The sequence below is a fragment of the Paroedura picta genome, chromosome 4 (assembly GCF_049243985.1).
Source record: "Paroedura picta isolate Pp20150507F chromosome 4, Ppicta_v3.0, whole genome shotgun sequence".
Taxonomy (NCBI): Eukaryota; Metazoa; Chordata; class Lepidosauria; order Squamata; family Gekkonidae; genus Paroedura; species Paroedura picta.
Window position 1 is genome coordinate 93,617,988 of NC_135372.1, and position 16,150 is coordinate 93,634,137.

The 16,150-nt window shown below is 40.5% G+C and overlaps 1 protein-coding gene across 6 annotated transcripts in view; it reads right to left on the reverse strand.

Moving 5' to 3' along the window:
- Positions 1 to 16,150, reverse strand: part of FKBP5 (FKBP prolyl isomerase 5) — a 75,339-nt gene that overhangs the window by 23,292 nt on the left and 35,897 nt on the right. For all 6 annotated transcript variants that reach the window (XR_013230382.1, XM_077334299.1, XM_077334297.1 and 3 more), the window contains exons 2-5: positions 11,336 to 11,464; positions 9,720 to 9,864; positions 6,722 to 6,864; positions 5,024 to 5,138 (exon numbers count right to left, since the gene is read on the reverse strand). Coding sequence is in view for 5 of the 6 variants with exons in the window: in XM_077334299.1 (XP_077190414.1) it covers positions 5,024 to 5,138; positions 6,722 to 6,864; positions 9,720 to 9,864; positions 11,336 to 11,440 (508 nt within the window). In the remaining variant the exon portion in view is untranslated. The remainder of the gene's footprint in view (positions 1 to 5,023; positions 5,139 to 6,721; positions 6,865 to 9,719; positions 9,865 to 11,335; positions 11,465 to 16,150) is intronic.

Consider the following 16,150-nt stretch of genomic DNA (forward strand, 5'->3'; position numbering starts at 1 on the left):
TCAGTTAACCCCAATTCTTTTTAAATATGTAGGCTTTTTCTAAAAAGTTTGCAAAAAAATTCCCCTTAGCTATACAAGATATTGCTGTGAAATAATCTTTCAACTGAAAGTTCCCAATTTGGGTCAATGGTACTGCGTGGCGATAGAAGAGGCTTAACTCTTCCCACCCTGCATATTTTTGTCTACTATGACATATGCTTCCCTCCACCCACAACAGTGCAGTTTGCTGTGAAAGGGGACAATGATAGATAAAGACAGCAACAATCTTTACCTTTCCCAGGAGGACTAATTTTGCTTGCCAAACTATGCAAGCTGGGAAGGGTTAAACCCATTTATCACCTCCCATGCTGATACTATAAACAACTGTTCTAAAAAAAACGACCCCCCCTGCAATTTACCACTAAATGTAGTTGGAATATGATCACGGATGTTTCATCTGGTTTGGCATTTTAAAATGTCTGGAGTTACTTTTAAAAAATGCACCTATTTATCACCTTTAAATTGCAGAGCATCCAAGCTGTACATGGATCACTGCCTATGCTGGAGGCACTAAGAGATTAACAATGTTAAATGTATCTTTTCAGAACCATTTGTTCCTAATAATTGAGAAAACAGTCCTTTACACAGCAAAATATCTCTGAAACAAGAGCAGCATCCCTATAACTGTAGACAATACAACTTTCCATTACACATATCAACAGGAAATGTTCTTAGTTTTCTTTCAGCGTTGTATTGAAAATAACAAATCAAAGGACACTCCCCTGAAATCTACCCGAGGGTTTCAAAATTGCCACAAATTTTACACCTGTATATTCTTCCAGACTGGGTTAGGACAAAACGGAAACCAGTAACCCACATATCAACAAAAACAAGGTAAGGTCCTGCTCAATATTGAGCGTTGCCATTTAATAACCCCCGAAAAAAATTCAAAATGCCACATAACTAGAGCCAATTAACTTTGTCACCGTATCAGTACTCTACTAAAGGGTAGAATGCCAATAGACTTGGGGGGGGGAGGACCCATGTCACCAGTGCTGGTGACATGACTGGAATATTCACACAGTCTCCATTATTTACCTATACAAAACTAATTTACAAATTCTAGAGCCTTGTTTCTGTGAATGAGATCCATGCTGCAAAATATTGCTATCTCAAAGGATATAGTTAAGGCAAAATTATTATCAAGCAATTACAAAAGGTAGCAAGAACCTATTATCAATTGCTAAATTCTTAAGTTTTCTCTTGATAGTTTTAGTGGGGGTAGCCTTGTTAGTCTGTAGTACTAGAACATAATTTGCATCCAAAAGTGCCTAGAAGACCCAAAAAAATCTTCCATAGTAGACATGTGTAAGAAAAGGAGTTCTTCAATATGATAAAGAACAAGAAAAAAACTTCACACTTGATTATCAAATGATCCTAAAATGCTATGTAAAACAGATCGGTTGGATAAAGTTACACTTGGATTATACAGCAAGAAAGCTTAGCCAATCTAGGGAACATCACTTAAGCTGCTGAGCTGACTTATTGTTCTCTTTGCCTCGAGCAATTTTGCTTTGAAGAGCACAGGACACTGTGTTCTGAATGTGGCTGGCACATGAACTCTGTGCACTAACAGAAATTTGTAGCTTGATTAAAACAGTAGAGGGGCTGTAGCACAATGTGGAATGCAAATATTCAACTGCAGCCTGCATTTTCGGAAGCAAAGATGTGAATTATGTCCTAGTGTTCAAGTTAATGGCCCAGAGACTTTACTACTGTCACATGCATATTTTCTCTCTAATTATGGCAGTTATGTTAAAAATTGTAATAGCTTCCAGTTAATATGGGGTTTTACTAAAACTCAGTGGAAACACCATCAGTTAAAGTATGGTTGTGGGGATTGTAACACCTACATGGTTTGAAAATACAACTGTTAGCTAGTCTCCTGGCATTTTACCAGTCTGTTCTGTTCATATTAAATCATCAGGACATTTCTACTTCATTTTGGCTGACAAGAAATATGAAATGGAATTCTCGAATCAACAAGGTAGCAACAAGATATTGGTAGCAACCATATTAATTTTTTCGGGGGATCCATCTATGCTGCCGCTTGATTTCAGAAACATGTAATCACATTTGATAACCAGCATTCAGACCAGGGTAAAAGTGACAAGGCAACTTAGGTTACATTGATATGAATGACACTCAACAGATTTAAGGGAAAAAAGCAAGGCAAAAATATTTTAAACACCCAAGTAGAATCCTAAACAGAGTTACTCCCATCTAAATCTACTAAAATCAATGGGCTTAAATTAGAGTATCCTTGAATAGGATTGCAATACAAATGAATTATTTTAGATTATAGCCTTCAGAGTGTTATTGTCACAAATCGTATTTATTAAAGAGATGCTCTTGGAAATTAAATAAACTAAAGCAGTAGTATGAATGGAATGGCTAAACAAGAGGTAGATGTTCAAATAAGAGCTAAATAAAAATCCAGAAGATTAAGGCTATAATCCTGTGTTGTGTGTGTCTTTGAAAGGAATGCCCAGCAATATCAATGGAAGGTCCAAGTAAGCATGCATTGGATGCTACCAGTTTCTGTACTTGTATCAGCAGAAATGTGTTTATAATTTCAAAATAAGAGGAGGTGAAATATGTGGGGGGGAGTAGTGACAGGTAGAAAGGGTTTTCTTCTGTGCCTGCTACTCCTCTCATCAATCTGCACACTCTGTACTTTAGAATGTTGTTGTGTGCTAGAATTCCCTGAATGTGATCCTAGAAGCTTGTTCTCAAGCAGTCATCCAAGCCTAGCCCTTCAATAATCAAGAACCCACACATGGGATCTTTAACTTCCTCCTATTAATTTGTCCTTTTCTGATCCAACCTCCCCCCCCCCCCATTTCTTGTACGTTTGTTAGCTGAATGAAGACAATATCTAAATTTCCTTCATTTGGATTATTTTACAGCAGGTTACTAAAGCAAAATGACCAGCCAAGATAAATCTGAATAAGAATATTTGAATTTGTCAACTTCAAGGCATATTTTTGCACTTCAAATAAACCCACTGACCAGCAGCTACTTCCTGTATACAATGGTGTACTCAACCAATTTTGCACCTGGGGCAGCTGGGCAGGGCTCACTGATATGACGAGTGGGGCTTGGTGATGAGGGGGAGCCAGAACCCTGTAGCCACCCAAAAGAAGGGCCCTCCCATGCCTTGGACCTGCCTTGTCACCTGACACCTTCCCGTGGGTGGGGGCAGGGGAACCAGCCACCTTGGACCCCATTAATCCAGAGAGAAGGCCATGGGAGTTCCCGCTGGCCCAAGCAGAGATATGAGAGATTCTATTGAGAAAGTGCTGAGCAAAATAGTCACAGCTGGGTCATCAAGCAATCCATTTCTCCTGCAGGCCAGATCTCAATAGGCCTTTGACCGCCTACATAGTACAGATGCAATGGTGGTGATGGTGGTAGTGTCTGGAATGAATCATAGGGACCCTATGTCTTTAGCTCACTCTAGTCTTAGCCCATCTACACTGGCTACCAATTTGTTTCTGGGCACAATTCAAGGTGCTGGTCTTGACTTTACAAGGCCCATACGATTTGGGATCAGAATTCCCCAAAGACCACGTACTTTCTTATGAACCTGCCCAACTATTATGACCATCTTCAAAGACCCTGCTTCAGGTTCCCCTACATTCTGAAATGAGGCATGTGCTCCAGTTTGTCTACATCCTTCTTTAATTGTGATGCCCCAAACTGAACACAATACTCTAAGTGGAGACTAACCAGAGCAGAGTAAAGCGGTATCATCACCTCACGCAATCTGGACATGATACTTCTTTTGATACAGCCCAAAATTCCATTTGCCTTTTTAGCCACTGAGTCACACTGCTGACTCATGTTCAGTCTACTAAGACCCCTAGATAATTTTCATACATAACAATTTAGAGCTGGTTTATATTCAAATTCACAAAATTTCTTAGTCTGGAACACAGGGCTAGTATACTCACATAACAGAAAAGAGATAACATTTCAACAGATCTGCTTCCACAACCAAGATATACTAGTAGTGGTGTTTTTATAAATAAATACCATGCCAAGAAGTGTCCCATAATTCATGAGGAAAGACTAAGGAAAGAAGTGGCTGGCTGCTCAAGCTGATGGGAAAGGGACACTAACAGTCAGGTTGTTAATGGACTTAAAAGTCCATTGAGTGAAAATTTAAAGGTAACCAAGATAAAAGAAATGGAAGGAATATAACACAGGCTGGCAGGGGAAATTGGCCATATGAGTCTAGTCATATGAACAGCAAAGTCAAAAAACAATTTGGCTACTTGGGGCAAGAAAGAAAGTACAGGTTTTAGAATTAAAATGCTCTAACTGCAAGGGCATCTGTTATGGTTGACCATCTCACTTTACCGTAGAAATGTATGAGTTTTGTTGATATCTCATAGGAATACAACACTAGAAGTTGTGGGAGCACAAAATGTATTAGTCTAGTTTAGCGGTTCCCAAAGTGGGCAGTACCCCCCTCACGGGGGGATGGAAGGATCCAGGGGACAGTGAGGAATTTTGGGGCAGCAGTCTGGCTCTTCCTGCTGCAGCTGCATTTTCCTAGCGAGAGACTTCCAAGGTGGCTTGCCATTGCCTGCCTCTGGGTAGTAGCATACTTGGGCTTCCTCTGCGGTCTCCCATCCAAGTGCTGACCAGGGCCAACCCTGCTTAGCTTCCTGAAGAAAATGGCAGTTTCAGAAGATGGGCTGGATGGGAGCATATTTCTGCTGAGCTCCTTCCCCTCCTCCATCCCATCCCCCTCCCCCTGTCCTACACACATGGGAGGGGGGTGTAGGGCACTAACAATGTGGCCTGGGAGCTAAGGGGTTGGTAGCCCCAGAACATTTGGGAACTACTGATCTAGTTTTCCAAGTTTGAAGTTGTGCCTCCCACTGTAGCCACTCCTATTTTACTCAGAAAAGAAAAAAAACCTTCCTGTCCATCAGCTGCTGAACTGCTGTCCCTCATCCAAATTGGCACTCACTTTGTACCGTAGCACCTTCATTGGGGTTGGAGTATCCTTCACCTTTCTTTTTAATTCTACGGATGATGCCTCCGTCCTCAAATAAATCTTCTCCTTTGAAATCAAGCAGCTCAATCTTTAAAAAAGCAATTAAGAAAGGAGTAAGCACCAGAAAGAAGTGATAAATTACATTTAATCTTCCATATTTTAAGCAAAATGAGACCCAACAAGAAACACAAGCAACAGATACAAGGGCTGGTCCACATCAACAGGATTCTAATCAGCCACTTTTCTCTTTGTGTTAGCTATCTTTACATGTTGTTGTTGTTGTTGTTGTTAAATAATTAGCTTCCATATATGTTGACACTGAATACGTAAGTTTGACATTTATAGTTGAATATAAATCACACATTAAGGCATTGAGGTGATTTAGGTTTCTCAGGTCCTCCCTGGTTCTTGGCAAGGGATACAGATTATGATTGCTCCTGTAAATGCAGGACATTTTGCTGGTCAGTCCTGCAATAACACATTGAATATTTTTTTTCTTCACTTACTGCATTGTTTCTCATGCTGTCACTATTGTCTGACATTCATCTCCAAAGGCTTAAAAGCTAACAACAAATTAAGTTTTAAACCCACTGCAAGCAATACTTCCTATTAATTTTGACTGATCATTTTAGTTGCAATTGTGCTTTCAGTTCCAAGAAATACTTGTTTTTTCAGAGACAACAATGGGGGACTTATGTGTTCCTCATTGAGTACTTTAATGTGGATACTCATAATAGTTTTCTGCACATTTATACAATAGAAAATGCAACAAAGATGCAGTTTCAGAGATAAAATCAGCTAGCTGCTGTACTGCTAGTTCAATCTCTTCTACTTGGATGAGAGGTCAAAATATATTATACATTGTGCTATTTCATTTACAACAGGAATTTGAAATGTAAAAGTTTCTCAAAAGTTAAGCCTGCATTATAAATATTCGCATTGCCAACCTTAACACACATTGATTACTATGGACAAAATACAAGCTAAGCAGATTCCAAGAGAAGTGGCTGAGTAACCTGTAGTTATACTGTTTTTACTGGGAAAACTGTTTGGGATTACAAAGTCCATCTTCAAAACAACACAGTGCCAGAGTATAATCAAGGAAAACAATTGTAGTAGGTCCCGTAGCAACGTCTGTCAAAGGATACAGTGAAAGAGATCAGGCCTAACCACTATTTACTTTCCCCGGTACATCCAAGACCATCCTCATGTTCACTTTCTCAGATATCCCTTCTGCCAATATTGAATGGATACCACCCAAAATTCAGTCTTGTAACTAAGTTTTGTTTAAATACTGTTTTCACTATAAGTAATGTGCTGAATGGAAAAGAAGATATTAAATTATCTTCAAGTTTGGCTAGTAATAAAACTGCTGAAAAGAGAGGTTGATGACTAACATTACATCATATAGAATGGAGAAGCTAGCAGTGGTCTACTCCAATTTCTAACTGCCAGTGCGCCATTTCCAACATTATCAACTGGCAATGAAGCAGTGTCTGGCTCATATCCAAAGAATAAGATTTGGTATTGATACTGTTGAGGGAGGCAGAAAAAATAGTTTGTTCAGGTATATTAGTTATAGTGAGATTATTTGCAGGGTAATCCCAAATAGAGTTACATCTGTAACTTTACTTACGACTGCACTGTTACTCAGTTCTAATGCCCACTTACCTCAAAAAACAGTGTTGCATTGGAGGGGATTTTGGGGACACTGCCAGCAGAACCATACGCATATTCTGGTTTGCACAGCAAATGGCAAATCTCTCCCTTTTTCATCGTGGCAATCCCAATATCCCAAGCTTTGATGACCTGGCCTAATAATAAAAAGGAATAAAAAAGAAATTTGTTTAGGGAAGCTTCACTTCCTTTTAAAGTCATACATTGATATTTGAAAAGTTGTACATTGATATAATCAAGCTACTTGTCTTGGTTTCTTCAGTGGCAGACAATTGCTCAAGTAAGCTATGAATTATTATTGCTGCCCCTGCTCTTATGATGGACAGCATTAGTTTCAGCAAAAAATGTTCACATAAAATGTTTATCATTTAGGAGCTGGCCTCTAGATTCAATAAAAGCAAAGTATACAATTGGAAGCAACAAGGGGAGAGCACACATCAGTTACAAATATGGCCACACCAGTTGTAAAAACAATTTGATGGTTCTATGTACCCATAGTTATTCACTTGGAACATTAAGCCATTTGATTACCATAGTTTCAAAATGCACAATGAAACTTATAAAATCAATCTCACTGCTGCTGGAGCTGCTTAGGTTTAATCTTCAGCATACTTCCTTGAAGAAGCATTCTCCATAGTCAGGATGTACCTACAGAAAATTCCTCTTTCTTCTGCATCTCTTTGCAAGGGAGGAGAACATTATAAGGAGGACAGTCAAAGGATACTATCCTCAGAAAAGGGGGAGGATGAAAGACATCACATTCTTTCCAGTTTAAAGGACGTATGATTCTGACTTTTTGTATGAATTCAAGTATTATAACTGTTGTTGTTGGATTTATTGCCTGCCACTCCTGGACAGACCAGCTCATGGCAGGTTACATACAAAGTTCAGAACAATAGTACAATCCCCAATTAAAACCACCATAAAATTACAGAATAATACAAAAACCGTACGGTGGAAATATAACACTATCTTAACAGCCCCCACTAACAGCCAGGGTGATTAGGAGAGTGGTGTGACAACCAACCACAACAATGGACTGGCATGGAAGCACATCTTCCAGGGGGGAGCCCCATCAGATCTTCTACTAGCACTGGCACTGGCCTCAACCTTAGACCTGGTGGAAGAGCTCCGTTTTGCAGGCCCTGCGCAAAGCTGAGAGCTCTCCCAGGGACCACAGCTCCTCCAGGAGCTTATTCCACCAGGTAAGGGCCAGGACCAAAAAGGCCCTGGCCCTGGTTGAGGCCAGGCGCACTTCTCTGGGAGAGAAACAAGATGCTATAAACCAAAATAATTTCCATTGACAGTTTCTACACTGGAGGCTCTGTGCCAGGCTACAGGCTGGAGTTTGAGCTGGGACAGGTTGCATCGCCTCTTCCTGCATTTGGCCTGCTGCATCTCGTCCACCTTGGATTTGTGCTCCCCCATGGGAGTTGGGGCAACAAAATTCCCAGGGCAGAAATCTGCACTGTTTAAAACAAGTTTTAAAAGGCATGTCCTATTATGTGTCCCTATAGGAGCTGAGGTCCTTCTTTCCTCAGTTAAATACAAACCCTTTATTATTTTTTATTAAACACTTTGTGGTATTGTTATAATTATAATTATTATTGCTTTATTGTTATAATTATAATATCAGAAGAAGAAATGGAAGAATTTCAATTATCTCAAAGAAATTGTGTTCACAGAACACTAAAGTTCAAAGTTAGTATCTTGTCAGCAGATATATCCGTTCTTTCTACATGTTTTGTATTTTTTCTTCCTTTCTCCTGGTAAACACAACCAATTATTTGGATTAATAAAAGACATGGAGACTTTAAGAAGGAATTTTAAAAAATTGTTCTATTATCTCAAAAATGGATGACAGCTTTCTCCACAGGAGATTTTAAAAATGCAACCTTTTTTTCCTACAGCCTCCAATGGAAAAGCATGAGAATGAAGACTTAACACAATGCCAAGAACAAAAAATGCTTTTACTAAGAGCCAAATCACATGTTCAGCAGCCTAATGTAATTCATCTGTTCCCTAACAGTATTACTTGGGGAGGGGGGGAGCAATGGAGGATAAAAATATCAGACCTGCATCTGAAGCAGCACACAACAATGGATAAACATATTTGGCTGCTGATTGTTTAAGCTTGGATCACAACTGAATTCAATCCCAAATTAGCCTGAAGATGGCTGCAGGTTAGCTGGTGGCCCAACCAGGTTCTCCTGCCTAAACATTATCTTATTCCATCATCAGAAAGCATACACACAAAGTGAGCTTATGCCAACCATAGTGGTCGGCTGTGGGGCAATTCTGATGGAATCACACCGAGTCCAGTTTGTGCATGGGAACAGAAGGCAGAGAGCAAATGATCAAACATTCATGCACGCACATACGTACTCTTAGAAAAAACAGACATATCTACTTTTCAGAGTACCTATGCATTTCCATTTTTCAGAGTGCCCATGCAAATATACAAACAGCAGAGGATAGATTCATTTTGTGTGCAAACATTCTGGGTAGTGCTAATGCAGCAACACAAGCCTATTGTTCAGCAGGAACTGCTGAGGACAAGCTTACACTAGCAATCTAAACTGCTGTTAAACTAGTGTAACTACTGCGGTGTCCTCAAAGAAACAAAGGGAAATATAGATGACTGAAGGTGCTTAGAATACTCTAGCCTCCTGACAGAAGTATAATTTTCAATGTTCTCACACTGCAGTTGTGGAGGCATGGAAATTAAGTTTCAATTTAATGTATATTCAAAATTACATTTGATGTGGCTAGGTCTCAACAATTCACAATAGTAAAATGAGGAAATGAAAAAGTGACTGATTTGCACGCAGTGGCAAACCCAGACGCTTGCCATTTCTGAGCCCTCTGTCTGCTATTGGTCACACAAGGAAAACCGAACTAAGTATAAATAAACTGTAATTTAGTTGACAAGAACCCAGTTTATATCCCTAAGGCTCTCTCTTTACCTTTCTCCACCTTTTCCACTCTTTACCTTTGCCCAGGCTGAAGATAAATGGTTCATTCCTGTCACGGCTGGAGTCAAACTTTTTCCCATTGGCCAGCTTCCCTTTGTAGTGGACATAAACCTTGTCTCCAATCATAGGAGATTCATCTTTATTCCCTGGTCTCTTCACAATCTAGAAGACACAAAAAAATCCAACTGATACAAATTCAAGCACTTCTTATGACTATTTACAGGGGTTCTTCCATACTGAATGTTTTCTGCAACCAGATATAAATGAGATAGCTGATAACTTACAGAAGACTACAATGTATGTGAGTTATATATTATACTCAGAAATAAATTTCTGGAGTTAAAAGGACTCACATATGAATACACAGCTTCATAATATTTGAATACACATATACTTGTGGAGGAATACAATCCATTCTATTTTAAACTTGGTAACATTAAGGCTGATTCATTCACCAAAATTTGGTCTGAATGGGTAGTCAGCTATAGTAAAAGCTCATTAAGATGACATATCAGTGGGCAATAAACACAGAGACATTACAACTGGCCACGGCATGACAAAAGCAGGAGAACTCTTATCATATACTCAAAGTGTTTTTTGGCATATGATGGACGACTGAGTTACATAGGCAGTGAAAGGAACTTGGTAAGAAGGCTACAGTCCATTCTTTATGCCTCTGTACAAAGCTTCTATGTTCTGTGTGGATCTCTCCATTAATGACACTTTGGAAATTTTCTCTCCATTTCATCTTGGGTGATGGGTTAGGCTGAGCTTGTATGACTGGCCCAAGGTCACCAAGCAATTTTCCATAGGAGAGTGGGGATTCAAACACAAATCTCCTAGATCCTAGTCCAATACTATAACCCCTACATCACACTGCTGTTATCAGTATACTGCCATGGTCTAGTAGTGTATCCCAATTTCCATCTTTCGTTTTAAAAAATTAAGTCTGTATCCTTTTTTTTGTGCATTCTGCACTAAAGAGAGAAAAAAACTTGCTTATTTTAAAAGCAAGCTGGAAATTCAGCAGAATTAGTAAGTTGTAGCAATAGATTGTTATACCATTATAATGCTACTAGCTTCAAAGACCGTTCATAAGAACAGGCCTTGAAAGGGTCCCTTCCCCTGGACCCCAGCCAGGCAGCTTAAGGTGGCCTTAGGCGGCAGCTCACAGCCAGATCAAGTGGGGCGGGTGGGGGCTGGGCAACTGGTTAGCAGGGCCGGGACAGAGCTCCTTAGCAGTCATCACCGTTTTAGAGAAGAATCTGGCCATTTAAAAATGCCATGAAGGCCCAGCCCTGACCGAGCCCATGGTGCAATGAGAACAGGAGACACTGTCCCCCTTCACATCTTTTCAAGTGTGAAATAGCTGTGGGGAGATTGGTTGAGCACCTGACAAGGTACATGTGGGAGATTATATGGTCTTGCTGATCTGCCCCAACAACATTTTTAAATGATCTCAAATCAGATCAAATCGATGGCCACTGTAACATCTAACTAGGCTCTAGCTGTAATGAAAACAGAAAAACCACGACCTTAAAAAAAATTCTGCTGTTTCAGTAGTTATTAGATATGTTTCACCATTTGTTGATCTAATCAAGAACATTTTGATTAACTTTTCCCTGAGTGTTACCTTCAGAACTCCTTGATCTTTGTTTGGTGTGATATCCTCGCCTTGTTCAGCAAGAGCTGCTGTCTGGACTTCTCCTTCCTTCTTTGTAGCCTCATCAGTTGTCATGATCTCATTTCACAGGTACAGCCCCTGGCAAACAATAGATGGATGGTATCAAGCACAGATGACCTTCATGTTTTCCTCAGTTATAATATACAGACCATTTCCCAAAGGATGCCCTTTCTTTATTTCTTTGCCCTGGGTTCACTGCTGTTGAAGTGGGCTTTTTCTTGTCTCCCTACAGCACCATAGTGTATTTGTGTACTCCCTCAGGGTTTCTCTAGCTTTTCCCAGCCTTTTCCAAAATTGGTATCAATAAAATTTCTAAGACAATAATAATATTAATGATGATGATGATGATATATTTCTAACTGCTCTTCCTGGGAGGCTCAGGATGGGTAACAACATAGCATTACACATTTAAAATCATAATATCAAAATTAGTTAATACATATTTCGAAGACAGCACAAAAGCAATACAAAAAAGGGGCTGCTGTCTACCTGGTGCTATATCCTTGTCAGGAAGAGGAAATGGGTTATCAGATGAACATTTATTTGATGGGTTTAGCTAGGGAGATCAATTAGAATTCTGTTGTTTTTCCCAGGAACAACTCTGTTCTACAGGACCTGTGGAACTGCTTAAGGTTGAGAACCACTGGCTTAAGATCTTGCAGAGTCCTGATTTCATGAGGTAGAGTGTTCCACCATACCAGGACCAGGGCCAAAAAGTTCCTGGCCCTGGTTGAGGTCACCTTGACTGTTTTGGCGCAGGGGATCCTGAGCAGATTGTTGGCTCAATTGTAGCATTCTTTGGAGGCCATAATAGGAGAGGCAGTCCTGCAAGTACAATGTTCTCAGACCATTTAGGGCTTAAAGGGTTGAAACCAAAACCCTGAATTTGACCCAGTCTTCAATTTGGAGCCAGTGCAGCTGGGAGAGCACAGGTCAAATATGCACTCTCCATTGGGTCCCAGTACGGAACCATGTTGCTGCATTCTGGACCAGTTGAAGTTTCCAGAGCAGCTTCAATGGTAGCCCTACATAGAGTGACAGTAGTCTATTCTGGAAGTGACCATTGCATGGATTACAGTGGCTAGGTCAGATGTCAACAGGTAAGGTTAATAATTTCCTGGAGAGGGGCCTGGATCTCCTCACTACTGACTTTTACCGGCCATGAGGGACACAGGTTGAGGGGACAAGTGGTAGACCAAACAGCCACCAGAGTCCTGTCCACATCTTCTAAGAGAGCAGACTGAGGTAGTACAAAATAGGACCTTGAGACAGCCAAGGAGCCTTCAGTTCCCTAACTGTATCAAAGTCAGCAGATAAGTTATGGCAGAGTAACAAAAAAAAAATGTGCAAAAGTCTGTAAAAGTCTCATAGCTAATGTTTATTTTTGGACAGTCCTGAAGGAATCTAATTGTTTAAAATAATTGTACTGGGCATGAGCTAATGGAAGCAATACATGCTGCAACCTATTCTCTCTTTATAGTCTTTATTGCCATCTCATAATTTTTCATAAGCTTCCCATATGTTGTTGAAGTTTTGTCATGAGTTTTCTGCCAAAATCGCTCTAGCCATCTCTTTTCCTGTTTTCATTCATGCAGTTCCATGGAGTCAGCTTGGGACAGGAGTAGAGAGGATGTCAGGAAGCAATTTCATTGAGGGTTTCGAATAGATTGTATGCCAGTCCTCCACCAATTAATCTACTGTGTTGCTGGGGAGCACTGGATCCTGTAGAGCAGGGGTGGTCAACCTGTGGTCCTCCAGATGTCCATGGACTACAATTCCCAGCATTTGCTGGCAGGGGCTCATGGAAATTGTAGTTCATGGACATCTGGAGGACCACAGGTTGACTACCCCTGCTGTAGAGGATTCTGAAAACCTCCTTGGGTGAGCATAAATGGATGGGATCCCAAGCCCCTCAACACCCTGCCACCCAAACAGTCTTACTTAAAAAAAATAGCAATATGTAATCAGGAAATGTATGACAAAATTTAGAAGCAACATTTTACACTTTTTCTATCCCACTAGTAATGACTGTGAAACCTTTTCACAATTTTTGAAAGTAACAAATCTAGCAGAAATATACACAACTTTTATGTATCTGCTGAATTGGTCTGTATACTGTTAAAGAAGAGCCTCTTGTGGCGCAGGATGGTAAGGCAGCAGAAATGCTGTCTGAAGCTGTCTGCCCATGAGGCTGGGAGTTCAATCCAAGCAGCCGGCTCAAGGTTGACTCAGCCTTCCATCCTTCCGAGGTCGGTAAAATGAGTACCCAGCTTGCTGGGGGGTAAACGGTAATGACTGGGGAAGGCACTGGCAAACCACCCCGTATTGAGTCTGCCATGAAAACGCTGGAGGGCGTCACCCCAAGGGTCAGATATGACCCGGTGCTTGCACAGGGGATTCCTTTACTGTTAAAGAAGGGACACTACACTTAGTTTACATTGTATTTTACTAAGGTTTGTTGAAAGTTTTCCACGTAACTTTTTGAAGCAGTGATGAACTCCACTTGGTTTGTTTATTTATTTATTTAGATTTCTATACCACCCATTTCTTTGCAGCTCTGGGTGGTTTACATTGAACATTATATAATACAAATTACATGGAATGATATATAGTAACAACAGTATGTAACATCAACTTTCAAATGAGGCATCAGAACATTGCAAAACCACATTCTAAATAACAATTAACAGTAACATTGGGGGTTGATTCTTTCATGGGTTGGTTCTTTCAATCTGGGGGTTCAGCAGCTGTTCTACGTCAGTCGGCCTCAAGTGAATGTTTAATACAGAAGGAAGGGGTATAACTAAATACAGTGCTTGTTTGCCTTTGAGCTATCCAATGTCATAAGTCTAATTTCAAGGCACCCAAGATGTGTTTTCTCAGGACACAAGGATACCATTCATGCAGCAAATTTCAACTTGGTGGTGATCCCCAACTACATAGAGGTGTTCCTGGCCTTAACCAAAGCCACGGCCATAAAGACCTGGTGGAATTACCTGCCAGTAGAGACTTGGGCCCTTACAGAATTCCCAAAGTTCTGAAGGGCCTGCAAAATGGCGCTCTTCCACCAGGCATTTGGTTAAGACCTTCGTCAGCGCCTCTTAACATCTTAATGGGTCCCCTGCCTACTCCATACACTGGCTTTCGCTCAAGCTGCCTACCTCCCCCCCCCCCCCCCCAAACCAGGCTTGACAGCTAAATATCAATAACTGGGTGCCCGGCTCATTAGGGTGAGAAGCTGCATGTTGGAAAAAATTATTTTACTGTTCTCCATAACCCTATTGCTATGAATAATCTGAAAACTTAACATGTCAGTGCATTCTATATACCAATTTTGAAATCCTCCATCAAGTTGTTTAAGCATCTGGAGGCAAGTACAGATTTATAGCATAACTATAGATAAACACCATAAATGGAAAAAATAAATGAGACTTGCTTAACTGAGCTGTGCATAGTGAAGGTAAGGATACAAAAAACTACCACATGCTAGAAAGCAACATTGGAATGACTGGACTAAGTACTATGTTTGATTATTAACCAGAAAGACATACAAATGCCTAGGCACAATGTGGTATTGACTGAGAAAGGAGCCTGCATTGCTTACAGCTCTCATTTCTAATCCAATTAAGGAAACATGAATTCAGAAATTGCTTACGATCAGAATTTAACATTTTAATTCTTGCACGTCTGTTGTTTCATAAACACAGCCTAACACATTAGCATAAGCAACTAAAAATATTGGCTCTCATTTAATGTTTTTATCTTTCCAGACTGAGATAGATAGTAATCAATTATAGCAAAACAAAGCATCCATCTGTGCTAATGTGATCAGAATCCAGCATATTCATGCATAAATAAGAAGCCTTTGAAGATGACACACAAATTATTAAAAACAGGAACAAAATCTAAGTACTAAATACTACCAAATCTAAGTACTACCTTTGATTAGGACCCATTAAATGGACACGAAATATTGTGCAAGCTTTCATGCTTACCAGAGCTCTTCATCAGGCTGGATGTTTAAAAGACAGAGGGTAGAATTTTTAGTACATGGTCTTAAAGCCTGGTCTTACCAGCATTCTCTGTGAGATGCTGGTGTGCAGAGTTATAGCAAGGTGTTAAGGTGTGCAGAATTATAGCAAGGTCTCTTGGAGGCTGCATCTACTGATTGCCTTTGATTCTTTGATCTCTCACTGAAACACCCAAATCCATCCAAAAGTCATCTCAAATGCTGAACAAGAATTTCTGTTCTTTTGCTGGCTATGAACCACAGGTAGCATTGAAGAACTGTTGGTTTTTATACTTTGCTTTTCTCTACCAGAAGGAGTCTCAAAGTGGCTTAAAATCATCTTTCCTTTCTTTCCCCACAACAGGCACCTTGGCAGACAGCCCTGCTGTTATTGCTCTGTGAGGGCAGCACTATCAGGGCTGTGACAAGCCCAAGGTAACCCAGTTGGCTGCATGTGGAAGAGCGGGGAATCAAACCCAGCTAGCCAGATTAGAAGCTACCACTACACTAAGCTTGGTCTCTATATATAACACTAGTCTCTGGGGCTTTACGCACCGGGATCTTTGTTGCAAATTGGTCACTGAATGAAAAATCGCCATTTAAAATAGTGGAATTCGTCGTTATGCATACCTGCCTTTGTAGTGGAATCCAGTTGCGTTTTGTAGCGTTTCCCACAGCTTCCGGTCTCGGCAGAAATCGCTAGAAAGGAAGCGCTATTGCCAAGCTCGTCCCGCCCCTTGCCGTCAAGCAGCCAA